Source organism: Eucyclogobius newberryi, unplaced genomic scaffold (genome assembly GCF_026437365.1).
Source record: "Eucyclogobius newberryi isolate DKJ021-1_F unplaced genomic scaffold, fEucNew1.0.hap1 SCAF_10, whole genome shotgun sequence".
Lineage (NCBI taxonomy): Eukaryota > Metazoa > Chordata > Actinopteri > Gobiiformes > Gobiidae > Eucyclogobius > Eucyclogobius newberryi.
This window is the reverse complement of record NW_027315724.1, coordinates 24,332,235-24,354,337: the sequence shown is the minus strand read 5'-3', so window position 1 is coordinate 24,354,337 and position 22,103 is coordinate 24,332,235. Positions and strand designations below refer to the sequence as shown.

The window sequence follows — 22,103 nt, the reverse complement described above, 5'->3', positions numbered from 1 at the left end:
CCATTGTATTTAATTTGTTTCTAACACGCCATATTTCACTTCATATTGAATTTGTGAACTATTTATTGTCAGTATTTTAGATAAAGGATTATTCTTCCTCACAAACACAATTTTATTTTACCCTGTATGAAGTCAACCCTTTTACACCCCGCCAAGGTCAAAACAACAAAAACAGATTCAATGTCCTGTCTGACTATTCACAATGATAATTATAAATAAATAAATATGATAAAAACCAAGGTGTTTTGACCGTATTTGCTTCTTTAGTTGAATTGAGTGAAAATTGAGTATCAAATTATACATATTAATTTGGGAAGTGTTTTGTATTCTACCATTTATAATCTAAATAATAATAATAATACTGATAATAATGTATAACGTTTTTGTAGAGATTGTTATTGAAAAGAAAAGTTCTGTTGAAAGTTAGTGTTTTCTCTTCCCACAGTTGCGGTCACAGCTGGTGCAGTGTTGTGCAGCCTGATCCCAGATGTCACGTGTCACGTTGGAAACTCTTGCTTGTCGTTGCTTGCCCGCTCAGCCCACTGCTCCGTTCAGACCCACGTGGGAAATCTCTGTCGACAGCTTTACGGAAACACAATGTTGCAACTTCTCTTTGGGGATAAACAAACCTCCTCTTTCTCTCGGGTGAGCTGGAGACGTTTGTTTTCCATGAGTAATGCTTTCCATCAAATAAGACACAAACTTCAAGAACAACCGTGAGAGTGAAAATCGTATCTCAAAAGTGCACTGAAAAATAAACAGATCTTCCAAAAATGAATACTTATATTAAACGATGTGGATCAATTAGAAGGGTTATGTTTGACAAGTTGCTTTAAAATGTGTGGCATGACAAGCTGGCAGCGGGTAAATGCCCAATATGCAGGCTGGAGGGACATATTTGAACAGATCCATGACTCTGACCCATGGATGTACACTAGTACCTCGTGTTGGTCATGCTCCAGCTTGTCCCTGCTCATGTCAGCTACATTGTTAGGTACAAAATGCATTCAGTATTCTTCCATATTAATCTAGTTCCTGCCACGTACAGCAGTTACCCAAAACACAAGGAGGCAGATGCAACAATGCTAAATCTTGATTTTTCATTTTACTCATGTATTTATTTCTTTGAATTAGGACAGCGTATATTAATCAATGTGTCAGCAACAGCTTGAACATATTATATGCCAGAGTTAACACAAAAGCAAAATTGCATCCAAGTATTCACATAACAGACTATAGTACTTGACACGCTAATCTGAAGCATTACAGAGAAAATAAAGATTATTTACAGTAAAAGCAGCAGTCAAAATTTGATAGAGCTCAGAAAAAAAGCATAAGATCATCCGTGGGAGCACGACTGGTTAGTTTCCAACCAATATTTTGATGTATTGATTGAGTAGTTGTCACATTGATCATTGATTTCAGTGTCGATCAAAACATGTCCTTTGTCCTATTTTTAATGAGTTTTGTATATTATAATGTTTTTAAAGTCACAACTTTATCTTTCGACATTAGGGTTTAGCTACAGCCAAACATCCTGAAGTCTGCCATCCTAAAGTCTCAAAAATGTGAAGCAGAGGTGTCCAAACCTTTGTAATCGAGGGCCGCTTTTTGAAACATGTACGACGCAAAGGGCCACAGACAACATGACAATGAAGTGAATCGATGCATTTGTTTTAATGAGCCATCACACCTTTAATAAGGCTTCGAACATTACTTTAGGTTTTTATACATGAATATCAAAATGTTAGAGAGCAAAAGTTATGAGAAACAGATTTCACAAAGAACACTACTCTGGTTATTTGGTTAAATTAAGCAGGAAGTCTGAGGGCCACATTTGACGCTCGGGCCATAGTTTGGACACCATTGATATCAACATAACAAAACACGCTTTTAAATGTCTCTGTTAAACCAGTCCCTTGAGTTTTGAAACAACAAAACTGGCCTACTACAGTCAGACTTGAGTATGGGGTAAAAATGTGCAATGACCACAGCATTTATACATGTTCAGCTCAGTTTGTGTTGAAGATTTCAGGTTCTGGCTCCTTCACGTCACGAAATAATCCACCAGGCTAAATCATGCATGCTGCAGAGAAACATACCTCACCTTTGCTTTTTTCCTATTTAGATCAAGTGTCCATCCACTCATCCATGTTATTGCTGTAAGTGGTAAACAGGCAGCCATTTTCCACTGATCAAGTGAAGGGGAACAAGGTCAAAGTGACAGCTCCAGCATGTGCAAGTACATATAAGATTCCCTGTGCACTTCACACACTGCACACTCCACACTATGGGAACTGGATATCGCCGCTGACCATTTTAAACAGTCAAATTTATTTTAAAATGGACTCAAAAAACATACCAACAACAACCAAACTCTTGGCACTCATCGTTGGCGTTCTTCTTCACAATTCCCTCCAGCAAGAATCGGAAGATGTTTGTAGAATAATCCCAGGTTCTATGTCACTGCCAGTGTTGCAGAAAGAGGGGGACGTAGTGCTGGGGGGACTCTTCTCTTTGCATGACAAGGTTCTGGAGCAGAGCCTCACTTTTCAATCTGCACCAGCGCCAACACAATGCACACAGTAAGTTATTTGATTCAGTGTTTTTCAAGTTTGTTTTAACACATTGAATCCTTTTTACAGGTTTAACTTCCGAACCTTCCGCTGGATGCAGACAATGATTTTTGCCATAGAGGAGATTAACAGACATGGAACCCTCCTGCCAAACATCACACTGGGATACAAGATCTATGATTCATGTAGCACACCTCACCAGGCGCTGGAAGCTGCTATGGAGTTAATGGGCAGTAAAGAGGAGCCCCACAGGCCAGCAGAGGTCAAAGGTTGTCATGGGACTGTGCCGGTGGTGATTGGAGATGGAGGATCCACCCAGTCTCTGGTCGTCGCTCGCTTCCTGGGGGTTTTCTATGTGCCACAGGTGAAGAATATCCCTGAGATGATATTTGCAGGATTCTTTATCTACTTTTAGGCCTCCATACATATGAGTGTAATGACTCCTTCTGTTTCAGGTGAGCTACTTTTCAAGCTGTGCCTGCCTCAGTGACAAAAAGGAATTTCCAGGTTTTTTGAGAACAATGCCCAGTGACTTTTTTCAGGTGTGTGCGCCAAAAAAAAAATCATGAAAAATGTAAATATGGTTCAGTTGTTACTAGCTCTTTTTTCCCTATTCACTTTCCTTTCCTTGTCTCCGGGCTTAGCTTTAGTTATGTGTGTACCAGGATTAATGGCTTGTTGCATTAAGCTCTTCCAACAGCAGCAGTGCTATATGAATGTGAGTTGATAAAATGCATGTTCTTTATTCCAGGTTGATGCATTGGCACAACTGGTGAAGTATTTTGGCTGGACCTGGGTGGGTGTCATAGCGGGTGATGACGCCTATGGCCGCGGTGGAGCCAACATTTTTGTTGAAGAGGCAAATGACACATCGCATTTTATTTGAGTAAGATATTGTAACAAAGATTCTAATGCAGCTTAACATTTCTCTGCTTATAGGTTCAAAAGTTAGGTGCATGCATTGCCCTACATGGAATTATACCTAAAATACACTCACATGAGAAAATGTCAAATATCATTTCCAACATCCGCTCATCAGGGGCCAAAGTAATTCTCGTATTTGCTGTTGAACAAGATGCAGAAGCTTTATTTGAAGGCGTACTGAGGTATACAGCAAAACTGTGGTTCCCATTTTGAAATTTCAGATTTAATATTTTAAAACGCAGTGTCATTGACAATACAGGGAAGGCCTTACTGGAATACAATGGCTGGCGAGTGAAGCATGGAGCACAGCCGCCGTCTTATCCGCACCGAATAAATATCACCAAATCCTTCAAGGTTCAATGGGATTCGCCATAAGAAGAGCAGAGATACCCGAGCTGCAAGAGTTTCTACTACAGATCGACTGGTCCAAATCAGATTCTAATAAAAATCCATTTCTTATTCCGTTTTGGGAAGAAGTATTTCTATGTAATTTTGGAGTTCTGGACAAAAGCCAAGAAAACACTACCGAATCAAAACCTCCATGTACTGGAACTGAGGATTTAAGAAGTGTCAAAAAAATATACTCAGATGTGTCCCAATTGAGAATTTCCTACAACGTGTACAAAGCTGTCTATGCGATTGCTAATGCGCTAAAGGCTGCGCGAGACTGTGAGAAGGGAAACGGGCCATTTGACCCGAACACATGTCCAGATATTTACAACATTGAAAGTTGGCAGGTAAAGGATCAGTTAATTATGCATTTTTAACGGTGGTAAATAACTGTTTGCATTGCTTTTTTATAGCTCCTCCATTACCTAAAGCAAATAAACTACATCACAAAATCTGGAGATGAAATCAAGTTTGACAAAAATGGCGATCCAGCCGCGATGTATGACCTGGTAAACTGGCAGCTAAATTCCAACCGAGAAATGGAGTACATCACTGTCGGAAAGTTTGACGAAACCTCAATTACCGGACAACTTCAGATTCAACGCGGCAATATCGCATGGAACGGGAACCAGACCAATGTAAGGGATTCACGCTTTGCTTTAACACACATTCGAATCATTTGCTATGTCTGTCCAGAGTAGAATGGCACCCTTTGCTCTCTCCTGAGGTGCCCTTGTCAGTATGCAGCAGCATTTGTTCTCCCGGCACCCGCAAGGCAATCAAACTCAACTTCCCTATCTGCTGCCATGATTGTGTGGTTTGTACAGCTGGGGAGATTAGCAATCAGACCGGTGAGAGCAGTCGGCCTAGCCATTAAGCAACGTGATCTCAATGCGACGTCTGTGTGCTGCCCTTTACCGAACAACCACTTTCACCGTCTCTCCTCCAGATGCCATAGAATGTGTTCGCTGCTTGCCCGGATTCTGGTCCAATCACGAGCGAACGGAGTGTATCCCTAAACAAGTGGAGTTTCTGTCCTTCAGTGACACCATGGGCATCACGATCATGGCTATTTCCCTCTTCGGTTCGTTCTGCACCTGCATTGTGTTCTTCATATTCTCCTGGAATAGAAACACGCCAATAGTTAAAGCTAATAACTCTGATTTGAGCTTCCTGCTGCTCTTCTCCCTGACCCTGTGTTTCCTGTGCTCTCTCACCTTCATTGGAAAGCCGACTCAGTGGTCCTGCATGCTGCGCCACACCGTGTTCGGCATCACCTTTGTGCTCTGTATCTCCTGCATTTTGGGCAAGACCATAGTGGTGCTGATCGCCTTCAGGGCCACACTTCCAGGCAGTGACATGATCAAGTGGTTCGGCCCGGCAAAACAGAAAGCGATCATTGCTTTGTGTACCCTGGTCCAAGTAAGATCATTGTTTTTTGTATAAATTGTCCAAACTCTCTTCATTTTGAGACATTGGGCCAATCAAGGGCCATACTGGTGGCAAATAAACAGAAGAAGAAGAAAAAAATCTGATCACCATATATTTTTCAGGCCTGTCTGTTTTATAGTTATGTTATGATGGAAACTACAATTTTCAAATAGTTACAATTCAAATCTGAGCTAAATAAGCAGGAACATAAATTGGTCTGGATATCTTTAGATGCCCTGAACACTTGCAATACTGACTTAACCATTTGCAATACCGTCATATTCATGTGCAATTACTGTCGTACTCACAATAATGTCACATTCATGTGCATATAACTGAATAGAAAATAGTTAGAGTGTTTATTTTACCATTACTATTAGTATTATCTTGTCTTATGCTAGCTGTTTTTATTTTATTTTATCTTTATTTCCCCCTCCATTCCTTATTAGGAAATGAGAGGTTTTGTCTATAGGAGTTTTTGTTTATGAGTTCTTCTATTAAGATTGTTTTTTAAACTTCCTATAAGTTATCTGTCCTTTTCCTCTGTATCTACCTGCGTTGCAACAATGACATTTCCCCATGTGTGGACAGTAAAGGATTATCTTACCTTATCTTATTTTATCTTAGATTAGAGCATACATACAAGGTGTACAATAACTTTCCTGACAAGACAGTTTCCATGAATATTTTATTGCTTTGTCTGAATTTTCCACAGTATGGCATTACATGTATTTGTTTGTCTATTTGTTTCATTGCAACGCTTTATTTAGTTCCTCTTCAATAAAATGAAGTAAATAGTAACAGCAGTCTTGCCAATACCCATCCACTTGCTGTTTATGACCAAATGCATATAGTAACATGTCCTGACATTATTCTTCAGGTGATCATTTGCACAGTGTGGCTGCTGGTCGCTCCCCCCAGCCCGCGCCGCCTGATGCCCCGTGAGAGTGCCATCGTCGTCCTGCTGTGTGAGGAGGGCTCTGCGGTGGGCTTCGCTCTGGTCCTGGGGTACATCGGCCTGTTAGCCTGCCTCTGCCTCTTCTTGGCCTTCCTCGCCCGGAAACTCCCCGGAAACTTCAACGAGGCCCGTCTCATCACCTTCAGCATGCTCATCTTCTGTGCCGTGTGGGTGGCCTTTGTGCCGGCCTACATCAGCTCTCCCGGGAAGTACTCCACACTCACGGAGGTCTTTGCGATACTGGCCTCTAGTTATGGACTGCTAGGGTGTATGTTTGCCCCTAAATGTTACATCATTTTACTGAGACCAGAGAAAAACACCAAAAAGTATTTAATGTCCAAAGCCTCTATGAAACTTTAAAATACCTGTACTTTTTCTTTAAACCATCAGATGGCAGCATTGCTCAACATTCTCTGTGGTGACGGCCTCTTGTTTGCACAGTTGAGCAAAAAGTATAAATGAATACAGCATTAAACTGTAAATAAGTACTATTTCATTTAGATTCTTGACATTCTTGTTATTGAATATTCAATCTCACATGAGGGATCATGTGAGATTGACAAATTTACCCTTTGAGATCTGCGATAATGTGCTTGAAATTATACAATTGTTGATTTATGACAGATTCTCAGGTGCGTTTGCCAATGGTGATGTTGTGTTATCTTAAAATGTAAGTCCCTGTCATTTTCATATAAGAAACAATATTTAGACAGTTGAATATTTGGCAGAAGCATTTTCCCTCCTGTTCCTTCCCTTCAATAAATCTTCATTCTCAACAGACACTTGAAAACGTCACAACGGGGAGTTTTCTGCAAAAGCTTCAAACAAGACAATTTCGAGTCTTTCAGTGTTGATTCGAGGGCGTCATTCAAATTGACTTGTGTACCAATAAAAGGATTTTGTCAAACTTACATAATTACTATTAGTGTATTTGGTCGTAAATGTTGCATCTTAATGTTGCATACTTTTAGTTTCACATGATTACTTTTGTTCCTTAAATTACAAAATCAAAATTAAAACAATCAGATTGGCTGGGAGTGTTTCAGGCACTCTCAAGATCTAATATGACTTAAGACTATGAAGACTATTCACTTTTTTACTCAAATATGTTTTGTATAGATTTTAAAACCTTATGGTAATTTACATCAACAGACACTACATTTTATGGACTTTTACACTACTCCACTTTTTGTAATACTGTGCTTATTCTAAGTGAAAACGAGGACATTTGCGTGAACAAATATGTGAATACAAACAAAACATTTAATTACTGCTATTCTGACATGTATCCTACTGCATGTTCTCATAGCAAGATTTATCACTGCACATGTTTTCAATTTGTCTGAATTCAAACTTGTTTGCTTATACAAGTATGAACGTGAGAGTTATGCAATACCTCGAGGCTCATCCAGGGTCTGAAGGGTTTTGTTTTTAATGCTGAAGGATTTAAACCTGGTTAATTCTCAGTACTTTCTGACAAGGCCGTAGTACAGAATGAACCACTTAGAAAAAGGAATGCAGTGACGGTTAAAAAAGCATTGATTTGTCTGCTCATGAGAGCAAGGCACCTAACACGCTCAGTAAATTAGTCAACATAGATTAAAAGGTGCACTCAAGCATATGATGAGACACTCAGAGGGACTTTATAACCTCAACATCAAACATGATTCAGTTTAATCTACATACGTACAACATTTGGTCACCAGGCTATGGGTGAGATCACAAGAAAGAACAAAGTGATGTCCAGCTCACATCAACAAACAAAAGTTCATTTGAAATATGTGTTTTAGTGTATTATATAATAGTAGCATATTGTGTAGGATTGATTACATTAGATTATTAGCCTATTTAAACTAAAACATATCATTTCCAGAGCAGTTTGAACCTGGAGAAAAACAAACTGTATTTTTGCTAGCACAGGAAAGATAAGGATGATTTACTGTAATTGCTGAGATAATGTGACCTTGGTGCTGTACTATTTGTGGAAGTGTGAGGGTCCTTGTAAGAATGCTCAATTATGTGGGTGAACATAGGAAGACCTATTCATGATGAGAGGAGCTGAGATGGAGGGTGGGTAGAGCTGTCATCTCCAGACCAGGCTTTTCTCTAACAAGGGGTCATCCAATTACTCCACAAGTGCACTCTCTCCTTTCCTTCATTCTGCTCCGAGTCCACTTTTCAGACCTTCAGATATCTCTTCCCTCAGGTTTTTTCCAACAAAATTCCGTCTTTTCCTCCCCCTCTCAACCGTGTTCATTAACCAACAAAATAAGGAACTCACCATACACTGCATAAACTTTCATTAGAATATTTACTCATAATTTCTGAAGAGTTTGTCCCTTTCTCAACGGAACATTGGCAAAAGCATAAGGATTCATTTATATGGCGTTTCCAGAACCATTTTACCATCTAGTGCTTGCTGCTGAGAGCCAAACTGAAAGAGACAAGTCTGGTTTTACACCTGTTGAACAGAACTCTATCACTTTGCGACGTCAATATGTGTGACTGAGGGATCGCATCTCTGAGAATGTGGTACGTAGCATTGGTTACCCACAGGGGACAGTGCTGACCCCGGTCCTGTTTCCCCATTTAGAGCTGTGTCACACGAAGCTCTCTGGAAAAAAGAAAAGAAAATGCTGTTGTTGAATGTGCATTGTTGACCAGACCTTTTAAAGAAATGATGGTGGACTGTGCAGACACTCCCAGTACTTCACTTTCACCAGCCCAAGGAGAACCTTAAGGGAGCTGCTGTCAGTTCAAAAGTTTTGGTAGTCGCACAACATCGTTCATTTTTATAGCAGTTAATCAATAAACAGCAATTCTAGTCATCTTAAGTGCTTTGGAACTAATGAAAACATGTATATATGTGACCCTACACCCACTACTATGGCTGGGTCCTTTTAAATCCTATAATGTACAGTATGTGAGTTTGACCCTCCTTCTCCTGGGACACTTCTGGCGGCCTCAGCTGCAGAGACTGCCCCAGTGAGGCTCGGGCCGTGCTGCTCAGGGTGCTGCACAGCTGGCACCAAGAGTCCACAGAGAACACACTTTGAGCCAATCATCCAAAATGATCCAACATATCCACTTCCAGTCAGTCATATGCCCATGTTTGTTTGCCTTTTAAGATTTACAAGATGGATTTGCACTGTGCTCCACCGGTGTTTTGCCAGCCGGCCTACCCAGAAGCCAAATCTTCACAGCACCGGCAGCATCACGGCAAAAAGATTCAGGGGAATAGAAAAGCGGGTTCCAGTAAAGGTAAGCAAACAAAACCTTTGAGAATACTTTTCATCTTTCCTCCTGTTTTCTTTGTCTCCTTTTCTAGACGTGGGAACGACTGACCCAAACCAGAAACTGTTCCCCGCTCTCCTCATAGTGGGCTGGGTGGTGTGCTGCACTGCCGTGGTCTACTTTGTCTACATATTTGCATGGGTAACAATGTCCTCTTCATAAGCTCATGCATTTGAATGATGTGAATTAGTTTGTTGTATTTGTTTTACAGAAGCAGGGTTTTGGAGGAAGAATCTGAAAGCAGTACAAAAGCGTGATCTTCTGCCAAGACATACAAAAGAAAATGTTTGGTTATGTTTATGTTTGTGGATTGGATTTTGAGAGATGGTCCAAGTATTTACCCTTCATCCCAGTAACTAAAGATTTCCACGTGAACCTTCTCAATCCACGTACTTTAGGTATTTTGTGTTTTGCTCCTTAACTTGATTATCAGGGTTTAATAACTCAATTGTAATGCATAAGCTGTAGCAAATGAGCCTGACTGACAGACCTCCATTCACACGTTGGGAGCATCTCAAACATGAGGTGTCAGGGCAGCCAATGTCGTTACCATGGTGACCACCTCTTTTGGTGATTTTGGCACTCTGGAACAATGTGGAAAGAAGAAAATGATGGCAAAATAAATTAGCCGGGGAGAAACATGAATATGCGATGACGTGCACTGACATTCTCGATGTGATGAAAAAGCGCTCGAGCAAATTATTTTCTTGGGCCAAACACACGTTCAAATAATGTGGGTTTAATGATTGACACTTGAAAGACAAAATGTGCTTGAACGTTATTAACTAGAAAAAAATGCATCCAAATTGTGTTCATCCAATCAACATTATGCAAATCTAAGTCAATTTTCGTCAAACAAAACTAATAATTGTCAATGTCACGCAGTAAAAATCTGATGTGTGACCATAGCAACCATCTGCATATTTCATGAATGTCATAAATGAAATGTTTTTGATGGGAACACACTTTTATGTTTTGTAATTCATTTGTTTATTTGTACGTTTGGCATTCTCGCCATTCTACATAGCATATGATGTGTATTTCTGTTGCAATACGAGCCATAAATGAATTATTTACAAAGCAGGAGGTGCAAAATAATGCCATGCACCTTGTATCATGAATGTGCACTCCAGATGTCTGCCCTTGTGATAATGAGGTGAACGAAGCCCCAGACACACACAGGTACATGCCACCCACACCGACCGCCTGCATTAACCTCCTCTGTTTACCTAAATAACAACCAAACACTCATGCACTTTTTCTGCATGGCATTACGAGGCTCTTTAGTCCTTCTAGCATCTGTTCACGTGGATTCTTTTGATAGAACGCCACAAGCTGCAGACAAATTTGTGGTTTCAGCGTGGCATGGCTTAGCGCTGTTTATGGCATGCAGCTGGTACAGTGGAATGCAATTTTCGCCTTCCAAAAATTGCCAAAAGGTATTTGAGTTTTAAACGTTTCAGTGCGTGTAATTAAACATAGAAGCTGGTAAAGGAAGTGCGTTCTTTCAAGTCGCACCGCTAAATGCTCGGAGTGTTGTGGCGTGTGAGACATGAAACAAGTTAAAAGTGCAGTAAAATAAGTTCAATCAGCATCCCACACCTGCACCAATGTTTATAAAAAAAAAAAAGTCTGGCTAACTATCTTCCTATAATGGTTACTCGTAAACTAACTCTTTGTTATGAGGGAGAAAGGTTTTTATGTGGTTGGAGAGGCATGCAGTTTTATTATATATTATATTTATCGTATTAAATGGAAATGAGATTTTATTCTATAATCACAATACATCAGAAATAATTAAAACGTTGCAAATGTTATTTTTGGGATAAATGTATTTGTTTTAGGGGAAAATGCTAAGGCACTTGAAGATTATTCTAAAACTGCACTTTCTGATTAATGCATTTGATTATTTGTTTTCTTTCTAATTTGTCTAATAAAGCACTATGACATATCTATTTGCACAGGAATAATTGTTATGCTTTTTTTGGGAATTACATGTTGAAAGAAATGTATGACAGTAAAATACATTTTGACTATGTTAGGCCAGTTCCAAGGAATGATAATTAGAGAATATTGCTTCGAGAAGGGCATCTTATATAACGGATATGAACGTAATATGCAAAGAAACAGCAACACGACTAGAAGCCATAGAGGTCCTGCAGGGGAAATGCCAAACAAGGAGCGAAAACTAATAAAACCGACATCAATAGCACAATGTGAGGTGTAAGTGCCACAAGTTGAATCACCACAAGATGTCACTGTTTTATAAGAGCCGTGTCATGTTAGCATTCTTTAAATCTATCCAGAAGTGTAACAATATAATCCCTCAAGCATGTTGCCTGTCACATGACTCTGCACCTCTGTGACTTTGTAAAAAATAGTGCCATTTGTTGTGGTCATTACTGTGAAACTGAAGAAGCTTGTTATTTTTCACCGGCGCCCCTTGGGTCGCACCCTGTGGTGGGGTTATTAAAGCCATGCACTTAAATGGGGTCACAAAGGTCACTGTAAAATCTAGCTGTTTTTTGTTTTAGTTCTAGTCACTTATTGCAATGAAAAGCGTGAACATTTGAAAGTGGCCCAGCTGCCTACTGGTGACCTTTATCTATGAGTGCACGCTGACACTGAGGGAACGCCACAAGAGCTCAATTCTAATCAAAAAGCAATATGGCCCAGTGTTGGGACCAACAAACTGTATTTAGCTGTGGTGGAGGAAGTATTCTGTTTTGTTACTTAGGTAAAGCTGTAAAATATTTAATACAGATTTTTAGTTCTCTAAATGTGGTGATTTTGATAAAGAATTTATTGATTTTTGGTACAATAGGAATTCAAATCAGTTTCTTATTTCTTGTTGTATAATTATTTGTGCAGGATGTCCCAATAATAACCCCTTAATTCAAATAACCCCTTAATTCAAATAACCCCTTAATTCAAATAAAATTCAAATAACCCCTTAATTCATACAAAAGTACTTTCTACTTTTCAGTCCAGTCCAAACATTTTGTGGAGAAGAAAGTACAGGTAGAAGTAAAAGTAATCAGTTCTTTTAGTAAAGTAAAAGTAATCAGTACTTTTACTTTATCAACTCTAGAAATGAATTACAATGACTTAAGTACAGGTAACTAAAAATGTACTTTACCGTTACTTTTGTATTTTGTTACTTTCGTATTTTGTTACCTGCGTTCTTTGTTTACTTTTTAGGACATTTGGTGATATTCAGAATACATTTACGCTAGACCTCAACCTGCATGCTAGTAGTAAAAAAATAAAAGAAAACACAGCTCTTATGCTCATGTGTCCTTCTATTATAATTGATAAATGAATACATTATTGTTTCAAAAATCATTAAATTTTAATCCTATGTCACATTTTTACACTAATATGAGGAAACTCAATGTGAAGTCATTCAAAATGGATCATGTGCCAGAATATTCTACAAAATACATTTTAATGCAGGTATTCATATTTTGTTAGTAAACATATTTTCAAAGTATTCTTCCGAAAGTTTTTTTTTTTTTTTCAACACGTAAGACTATAGATTTACATGCTTGAGTGCATATTTCAAAAGATATAGCCTAATGTTGTGATTGTCCCTCTCACATGAAGCATTCCTGAGGCAGCACAGCCCACTGCCTCCACATACATACCACCAGCCCACTGCACGGGACACACAGAGGGTCCACAAAACCACCAGCCCACTGCACGGGACACACAGAGGGTCCACAAAACCACCAGCCCACTGCACGGGACACACAGAGGGTCCACAAAACCACCAGCCCACTGCACGAGACACACAGAGGGTCCACAAAACCACCAGCCCACTGCACGGGACACACAGAGGGTCCACAAAACCACCAGCCCACTGCACGAGACACACAGAGGGTCCACAAAACCACCAGCCCACTGCACGAGACACACAGAGGGTCCACAAAACCACCAGCCCACTGCACGGGACACACAGAGGGTCCACAAAACCACCAGCCCACTGCACGGGACACACAGAGGGTCCACAAAACCACCAGCCCACTGCACGAGACACACAGAGGGTCCACAAAACCACCAGCCCACTGCACGGGACACACAGAGGGTCCACAAAACCACCAGCCCACTGCACGGGACACACAGAGGGTCCACAAAACCACCAGCCCACTGCACGAGACACACAGAGGGTCCACAAAACCACCAGCCCACTGCACGAGACACACAGAGGGTCCACAAAACCACCAGCCCACTGCACGGGACACACAGAGGGTCCACAAAACCACCAGCCCACTGCACGGGACACACAGAGGGTCCACAAAACCACCAGCCCACTGCACGGGACACACAGAGGGTCCACAAAACCACCAGCCCACTGCACGGGACACACAGAGGGTCCACAAAACCACCAGCCCACTGCACGGGACACACAGAGGGTCCACAAAACCACCAGCCCACTGCACGGGACACACAGAGGGTCCACAAAACCACCAGCCCACTGCACGGGACACACAGAGGGTCCACAAAACCACCAGCCCACTGCACGAGACACACAGAGGGTCCACAAAAGGAAACACACACTTTATGGTCATGGGGGCAAATAACAAACAATACAGCATGAGAAACTTCATTACTGAACCAGCTAATTGAAACATTATTTGTTCTGGCATGTTTTGTTTTGTTTCTGAAGTCTATTATTCAATTACATTTTACTCTCTGTCCTCATCATGCAGTTCAAGCCATTCCAGACTTGATTTGCCGTTGCTGTACAATGTTACAGCGCTTATCATTTTAACTGCTGGTGTTCCGAACGGAATATTTTGAGAGTTCTCAATCTTGTGAGGAATCAGAATCAAACCTTGCAGTGTTGAAAGTGTTGAAAGTTCAGACCCCAGGAACATGCTGAGGTGCTGTAATGTTAGCTCTGATGCTTCTGGCTCCGCAGCTCGAGACAGAGAAGGTAAGAACCAGGGAAGTGGGTGGTGTGAACTTTAACTCATCTGCCAGAGCATTAACAGCTTGTGTGGGGAAGTCAGGCGGTAAATAAGTAATTTCGACTGTTGAAAACAATAAATCAAGGGCCCACAGTAGAGTGTTGCACTGGCAATACTGTATAGACTTTGTGATGAGATGAAATAAACTTCAGTAGATACAGGAATACTATTTATATTGGCTACAAACTTACTGCATTGGATTGCAAAGATGTGATTGTATTGCAATGTGGCTTGAAGCCCAGAATGCATTTGGTCAACAATTTAAAATGTGCATGTAATCAGCATTAAATCTGGGGTTCCAGTGATGAAAAGTCAGTATATAAATTATGTTATTATTTGTCTTATGGGCGCATTACAAACCACTTGTTATAGCAAAGAAAATCCTTCATATGGCGTATGGCTTAAGTCATAAAATCAGACAGCAAATACATGCACTGTGCATGTATTTGCTGTCTGATTTTATGATTTGGTTTAGCTCTCACACCTCTCTCACAGATTTATTGTGTGGAGCTGCAGTTTTAGCCTCTCCAGTTTCAGCATAGGCCGTGCAGCCAGGAAATGTGCAGCAGCGTGGGGTTTCTTTACTGGGCAGGAGCATGGGAGCCCACATAAAAAAACACTTTTATAAGATTATATATATTGGCTGTTTTCATTGCATTTGTATCTTAACACATTATGCCCATATTCCCCTAATGCTTATAAGTAATTACTGGAAAAGCGAACAGAGCTAATGCTGCTGTTGTAATAACGTTTTGTGGCCTCTCTGTGGATATGGATGGCTAGATTAAATTTAATCCCTGATTCATTGCAGTCTATTCAGTTCAAGTGCTGCATCAGTGGGCCAACTTTCAGTGAAATATCATGGTTAATTTGGGAGCACTTCATATATTGTGCTGATTATGTTTCCTTTAAATTAACTTATATTAAGTTTTCAGTTTTGAAATAATACAGAAATAATACAAGTTAGAAGCAGGAGTAGCTTTGTGTTGTTCGTGGTTCAAATACTGCTAGTACTTTTTCTATTGTTACTACAGCTACTGCCAAAACATTTACGACAACTAATTACTATAGACTAATTGTTATAATATAGGGACTATTAACTTTATTTTCACTGTAGAGGATAAAAAATACATGACAAAAGCTCATTCAAGTCATACCTCTCAATCCGAATAAAATTTTTAAAAATCACATATATTCGCAAATATTTATTTTCAATTTAAAGTTTATTTTGAACAAAACAATCTGCAAGAGGATTATCAGTCAGTATTATAAAGTACTTAGACACAGGCAACTGAGGTATATATCGTTCTTTCTACAGGTGGAGTGTAGGAGGCAGAGAATGGCGGCCTCCATCAAAAAAAGAGTACAATCTTAAACCATTTGCTGCACAATGAATCAAAGACAGGTTATTCCTGCTGAGAGGTGAAAGCAGTCACTTTTGTTGACCAGCAGATTTTCTCATAGTTTTGATGATTATTTTTGCTTACAAAAACAAAATCGTATTTCGTGAAGGTATTTAGTGCTGAAAATGAAACAAAATTATTGGATATTCTTGCCAACAAATAAAATCTTCACCAGAATAAACAGATTGCCGTGTGGGAACAAGATCCCACCTTGAATGAAACAGTTTAAATGAACTGTATATCAGAATTGTAGAAACAAACTCAGCATCCAAAGAACAAGCCTGGTGCACATGAGGGAAACATCTTCATAAAGCAGCGCAATATCATATCATTTAATTCAAAAGAACAGAACAATGTTGGTTGAATCATTGATTAAAATTTAGTCATTAACATTTTATCAACTACATCTAGACGATAATTCAAAGAATGATTTCTGAAAATTACTACTTAAAGGCACAATGGACGATTTTTCGGCGATTTGAGAACGCAGGCGGAAGTGCGCATGCGCACTCCCCCGTGCGGACTGATACAACACACACGTGCGTTTGTTTATTAGCGCGACGGATCACATCGTTTCTCTCGTCTCCCGTAGATCTCCGTCCACTTCTGCGTCAGCTCGAACTGTCTTTCTCCGTCTTCATTTTGCCCCGTACACTGAGGGAACTATATTATGATAGATCAATGCGCTTAGACACGCGGAAACGTGGGGACGAGCCTGACACGGCTGCAGGTGAGCGGTAGGTGCGTTTTATGATTGATACGTGGCAGGACTAATCGGCAGTCCACGCCACGAGGAAATAAGACTTAGATTTGTGCCAAAAAATCGCCCATTCAACCTTTTAATGTAACAGCATTTCAGACAAAATACTGTTGAACCCAAATTATAATTTCTGATCATAATTAACACCGGTTTGGCAGTTGGAAACTTTAAATCAGAACACCATTAATCTAATAATAAAATAAAACAAGAGTGTCAAAATGAACAAGTCATTATGCAGTGTCTAAAATGAAAGTACCAATAGAAAATAGATACATTTCACTCAGAGCCACGTGATGTGTATATTTTGGCTATAGTTGTGATATTTGTGTCTGGCCTCACACAACATGAAACGTAAGGCATTGTAGAATCTCCTTCACTACAGTAGCAGACAGTGATGTGCTGCTAATGACAAATACATGTGTGATGATTGTCCACTCAGCAGCAGTGAAAGGCAAGTTTAGCATTATTTTGGTTCTTTTCATGATCTACTAATTAACCCGCCATCACTGAAACTGTGTGTAATATTTGATAGCTGTATACAATATAAAGATGTGTATAAAAATATATGAAACAGGTTATGTGTATAAGAGAGGCAGTCTTCATTTGACACCGACGCACATTTCACCTCCAGGTGGTTGTTTTGTTGCTATTTTAAGTGCTTTGAACCACAAACACATCTTTTACCTGCTTCGCTGTTCAGCTCCACATCTTATTGTGTCTTATGTTTTCTCCCACACAATGATTATCAATCAAAGTTTGTCAGTGGTCATAATCAAAGCAAGTCGAGCATGTTCACACCAAGTATGAATGAATGATAAATGGGTGATTATTTCCAGTGAAACTAAAACATGAATTAACTACTAATCTCCACCTGTTTACAAAGGTCTTTTCCGCCAATGTCCTCAGAGCAAGTGCATACTGTGGTTCCAAGTCCATAATTCCTGGTCCACTTTGATATAAAAGGCTGAGCGGCTGTCTCCAAGCTTCTGCTGTGCACCCCGCATTCAAAAACCCACAAGTCATGGGGTAAATGCTGGCATGAAAGAGTCAGCATCCTCGTCAGAATCACCACACACGGCAGACATTCTCTGGAATCATGCCGCTGTTCTGGCTGCACTTGAACGCTTTGGCAAACTCTGGGAAATTTTGTAGCGAACCGAGAACTCTGTGAAATGAATAACAGAAGAGAAAGCATCTGAATGTGATTGAATGCACAGCACAGATAACAAGAAGCTGTAACTACTCTCTTTTATGAGGACCTTCTCAGAAACGAGACAGCTAATTTCAAGGAGTTATTCCTTTTAATAAGACACTGACAGTCATTAGTAAACAAGAAAAAAAGTCTGCACTTGGATTCAACTAAGCAAATACTGAGGGTACAAACATGAATGTGTCAGTTTGTGAAGGGTCAAATCATTGGCATCGTGCAGGGAAAACATCTCAGGTAAAGGAGAGATACATCTACTACAGATCTGAACCCCAGTGAGAGGGATGAGCTGGAGAAGGCTTTGTGCAGTGGTCACTCTCTAATCTTATAATACAAAATCAATTGGGATAAAATATCACAACACTGGATGGAAATATAGCTTTTGACTTTGCCGAAGCGTATTGAAACTATGTCTGCAGCTAAAGGTGCTCCTGCAAAATATTAAGAGCGTGTGACTCTTTTTTCAGGGCCAACTGTTTTTTGGACAGGCAGTATAAATATCTAAAATTATGTTTAATAAGTTTTGATATTTAATATCAAAACTTATTAAACATAATTTTAGATATTCTCCCTTCTCCAGTATTCAGTTGTTGTTTCAACGCTGTGTAGAACAAACTGTAGTTATTGGCAATTTAAAAAAAAGTAGTCTACTATATATGTTATGTGGATTGAAAACTTGTGTATGGCAGTGGAATTATGATTCATCTTTCTCTCCAGATGATATGGATTGACCCTATGTCATGTGTTCATATGCGAGATGTATTATTAATAGATTTACCAGTACTACCAGTACATCTAATGTCAGCTGAACATGCAAGTTCCATTCACTGAGTGGTCAGATCCACAACTTCAGTGTAGAAAGTGAGGTCACTTCCTGGGGGAGGAGCATACACATTTATCAAAGTAAGCACACTTCCTTTGACCAGTACAAATCTGCCTTCTTTGTCTTGTTCAAAATCTATTCGGCTTGAGACCAATATGGACACTCCCCTGTATGAGGAATCGTCAAGTTTATTACGGCTAAATTAAAAAAAATTAAAAATTCTTAAAAAAGAAAAAAAAAAACAGTGTCCAGATTAATTGAATCATTTTCTACAATGGAACGCTCCTGGACAAATGAGGGATTACACTGACTTTTATCTTCTAAATTATTCAAATGTTGTCAGCTCTAGCCAGTACATCCGGCATTGAGCAAGATACCCAACTTGCATTTTGAATGTGACGTGTTACCCAGTGTGGCCAGGCAGGCTATTGATAAAGTTTGGCAGCCATATTTCCATCAGTAAACTCTAGGGCAGCTGTGGCAACAAAAGTAGCTTACCCGCACAAGTAAATACTTTATAAAGCATGGCCTAATACATGCTCAATACATACATATTGAGCAGCATTTAAAGCTTGTAGCACAAGATTAAATCCAGTGTCTACTGTACCTGAATTTTCCTGGACTGTGAACGTCTTTGATGGAATTGACCGCTTGCTTCGGCCGATGAGTTCCACACCAAATCTAGAATAGTGAGTAGAGTGACTCCACTAGCAAATCATAATTCACCTTTTATCGAATGTTTATAAATCAACATTGTGCAAACATGCATTTATCTACATTCACCATCATTCACCACACTTCATTTGTAATAACCATCTGGTGTAATGTTTGATACCTGGGCAAAATTTAGGAAGAAGAGCTGATTGTGGGACAGCTTTAAACCAGGGAGAGGAGGTTCTTCTCCATGGGCATCAATATAGTTTTGGTACGCCTGCAACAAATAGTAGGTTACGCAGAGGGTTTTGGTCTTTTTTTTGTCTTAGTTCTGGTTAGTGTTTGCAACATATTTGTTATAAATGTGTAATAACAGATCGAGGCCTCAGTATAGAGTATCTTAGTTACTCTTTACCACAGTGTTACATATAATAATTTACCACTAACTACCATGTCTTACTCCCACATAATGAGGGTGGATTACATTTTTATTTGAAAAGTCAAAACCAAATTATGAGAAGTCATCATCACTACAGACTTTAATCTTGTATTCGAAGAGGAAACATTCTATACATTCCAACGACAAAATATTTTTATTACTACTGCCTGTGGGCTCATTACCTGATACGCCTGTCGTATACCACCATTGTCAGCAATGTTCTCCCCAAGAGTGTTATTACCGTTTAACTGTGGATGGGAACAAAGAAAGGACACAGATTGGTGAGAGGGAATGCACTGGAGGAGCTGTGATTGTTTCATTTTATTTCAACAGTCACAGATATCACTCCTTTGGATACAAAAAAACATTTTTTTCCCATTGGGGAAATATAAACAACAGCATGGCTTTGTTCAAAGAAGCAGAAAGAGGAAGCGAAGTAAGAGAGGAATGGTTATGACAACGCAATATATTAAAGACAAAAGACAGAGAGAAGAGATGAGCCAGCACTGGTGTTCTGAGTGGAGACAATTATAAATAGGCCCTTGGTTAAATAGAAAGGCTTCATGCGTTTTCTCTCCCGAGGCAAAAGATCCTGCAGCTTTGTCAAACCTCCAGGCTCTCCAAAATACTGACGTCTCTTATTATTTTGCCTTATATGCAGCGCTATTGTGCTGTTTATTGAATTATAAGCATATGGCTTGCATTAATTTATTTCTTTATTTTGTGCATTAGCATTGGTCTTATTCAAACCACAGAGCTTTGCCTGATGATGTGTGTTTGTGGACTGTATATGGGACTTATTGTTGTTATAAAGTTAACAATACAGTCTGCAGAGGAGCATAATTGAGAATAGTAACATACATGCAGCCCATTGGCCAGGTCCCAGGAGAAGTTTCCGTACTGATCCACAATGCACTTGGACAAGTCCAGGAACCTCTGAGTGGAGTCTGGGGTCCACCAGTTTTTCAGGTCTCCGTCTTTATCGTAGTTCCTGCCTGTATCACATCACCATGACAACTGTTATTATTTCATTAGGACACAAAACCATTTCAATTGCAAAGTTACGTAATCATTTTTTTGGACGCTACACTACACAACAGCGCTAAGTGATTAAGTTCCATTTCAAACATCATTTAACAATTAAGAAAACGTAAGCTGAATGCAATATCTATTTTGGAGAATCAGTAGTAGCTTTCCTGAATTAGTAATTGTGATAACATTGACAGGAGTAAAAATTAACAAATGATATGAAATAAGTGAAAAGAACACGTAGAGCTTATTCGGCTTCCACAGAAAATGAGAATTTTCTCGCCAGAGAGATCCGTGAAAAGCTACTTTATATTAAATGAAGGTCGTACCATTGTCATCAAATCCATGTGTTATCTCGTGACCAATCACCATGCCAATCCCCCCATAGTTGAGTGACCTGGTCTGGCCTTTGCTGAAGAATGGAGGCTGGAGGATCCCTGCAGGGAACACTTAAGGCCCACGACATGACACACTGTTAATGCAGGCGTACAATCATGCTTAGGATCTACATTAGCATATAGCACATACCTATCTGGTTTTTACTAGAAGAATAAAAGGCATTTACAACTGCAGCTCCAGTTACCCACCTACAGAGAGAAGAGTATGTACATTTGAGATTCAGGGTAAATCACAAAATTAACCTGTCGTAATAACAACCAGAGCTAATATTAGCATTCCTGCTGTTTCTAGTGCGAGCGTGGGTGTTTGTGTGGGAGAAAGTACTACAAAATTCCGGCAAACTCACAACATATCATTTTCTCTGTATCTTTTTTACCACAAGCACAGCCTTACTCTTCTTTGTTGACTTTTGCTCTGAGTTTCCGCAGCCGTTTCTTCTGTACAAATTCCAAGTTCTTCAAGATGTTTTCAAAGTACTCCTCTGCTCTGTAGTTGAGCTATAGCACGTGGAGAAAGAGAAGAGATTAGCCCCGATGAAAGCTCTCACCACCGAGTCAGTTATTGTGCTGCAAAAAATATCACAATCCCTAAATGAAATAAGAGGTTTTATAAGGTGCAGGTGTTGTGAAGCCGGTACACTGTTAGAATAATAGAAGTGAAAATATTCAAGATAAGGAAAGTCAAAGTGGAGAGAAATTATAGTTGTATATATATATACAACTATAAATATATATATATATATATATATATAGTTATTTGTTTTCATCATTTCTATCCATTACCGTTCTAGTTCAGATCGGGACTAACGTGGCACGATACAAACATTTCAAACTTGATTTTCAT

General features: G+C 39.7%; 2 protein-coding genes across 3 annotated transcripts in view; one reads left to right on the top strand and one right to left on the bottom strand.

Moving 5' to 3' along the window:
- Positions 1-2,289: 2,289 nt before the first annotated feature.
- On the top strand, positions 2,290-6,653 carry LOC140379002 (extracellular calcium-sensing receptor-like). The gene is made up of 10 exons (XM_072464154.1): positions 2,290-2,585; positions 2,646-2,940; positions 3,032-3,118; positions 3,328-3,435; positions 3,516-3,682; positions 3,760-4,237; positions 4,304-4,528; positions 4,618-4,741; positions 4,840-5,312; positions 6,202-6,653. Exons 1-10 carry the CDS (start codon positions 2,344-2,346, stop codon positions 6,637-6,639), a joined length of 2,637 nt encoding a protein of 878 aa, XP_072320255.1. The 5' UTR covers positions 2,290-2,343; the 3' UTR covers positions 6,640-6,653.
- A 9,097-nt stretch (positions 6,654-15,750) lies between these two features.
- LOC140378976 (neprilysin-like) overlaps positions 15,751-22,103 on the bottom strand; it is a 56,246-nt gene continuing 49,893 nt past the window's right edge. For both annotated transcript variants that reach the window (XM_072464152.1, XM_072464153.1), the window contains exons 16-23: positions 21,654-21,757; positions 21,390-21,448; positions 21,191-21,310; positions 20,694-20,827; positions 20,015-20,080; positions 19,575-19,670; positions 19,347-19,420; positions 15,751-17,874 (exon numbers count right to left, since the gene is read on the bottom strand). In XM_072464152.1, coding sequence (XP_072320253.1) covers positions 17,775-17,874; positions 19,347-19,420; positions 19,575-19,670; positions 20,015-20,080; positions 20,694-20,827; positions 21,191-21,310; positions 21,390-21,448; positions 21,654-21,757 — 753 coding nt within the window. In that variant the 3' untranslated portion in view covers positions 15,751-17,774. The remainder of the gene's footprint in view (positions 17,875-19,346; positions 19,421-19,574; positions 19,671-20,014; positions 20,081-20,693; positions 20,828-21,190; positions 21,311-21,389; positions 21,449-21,653; positions 21,758-22,103) is intronic.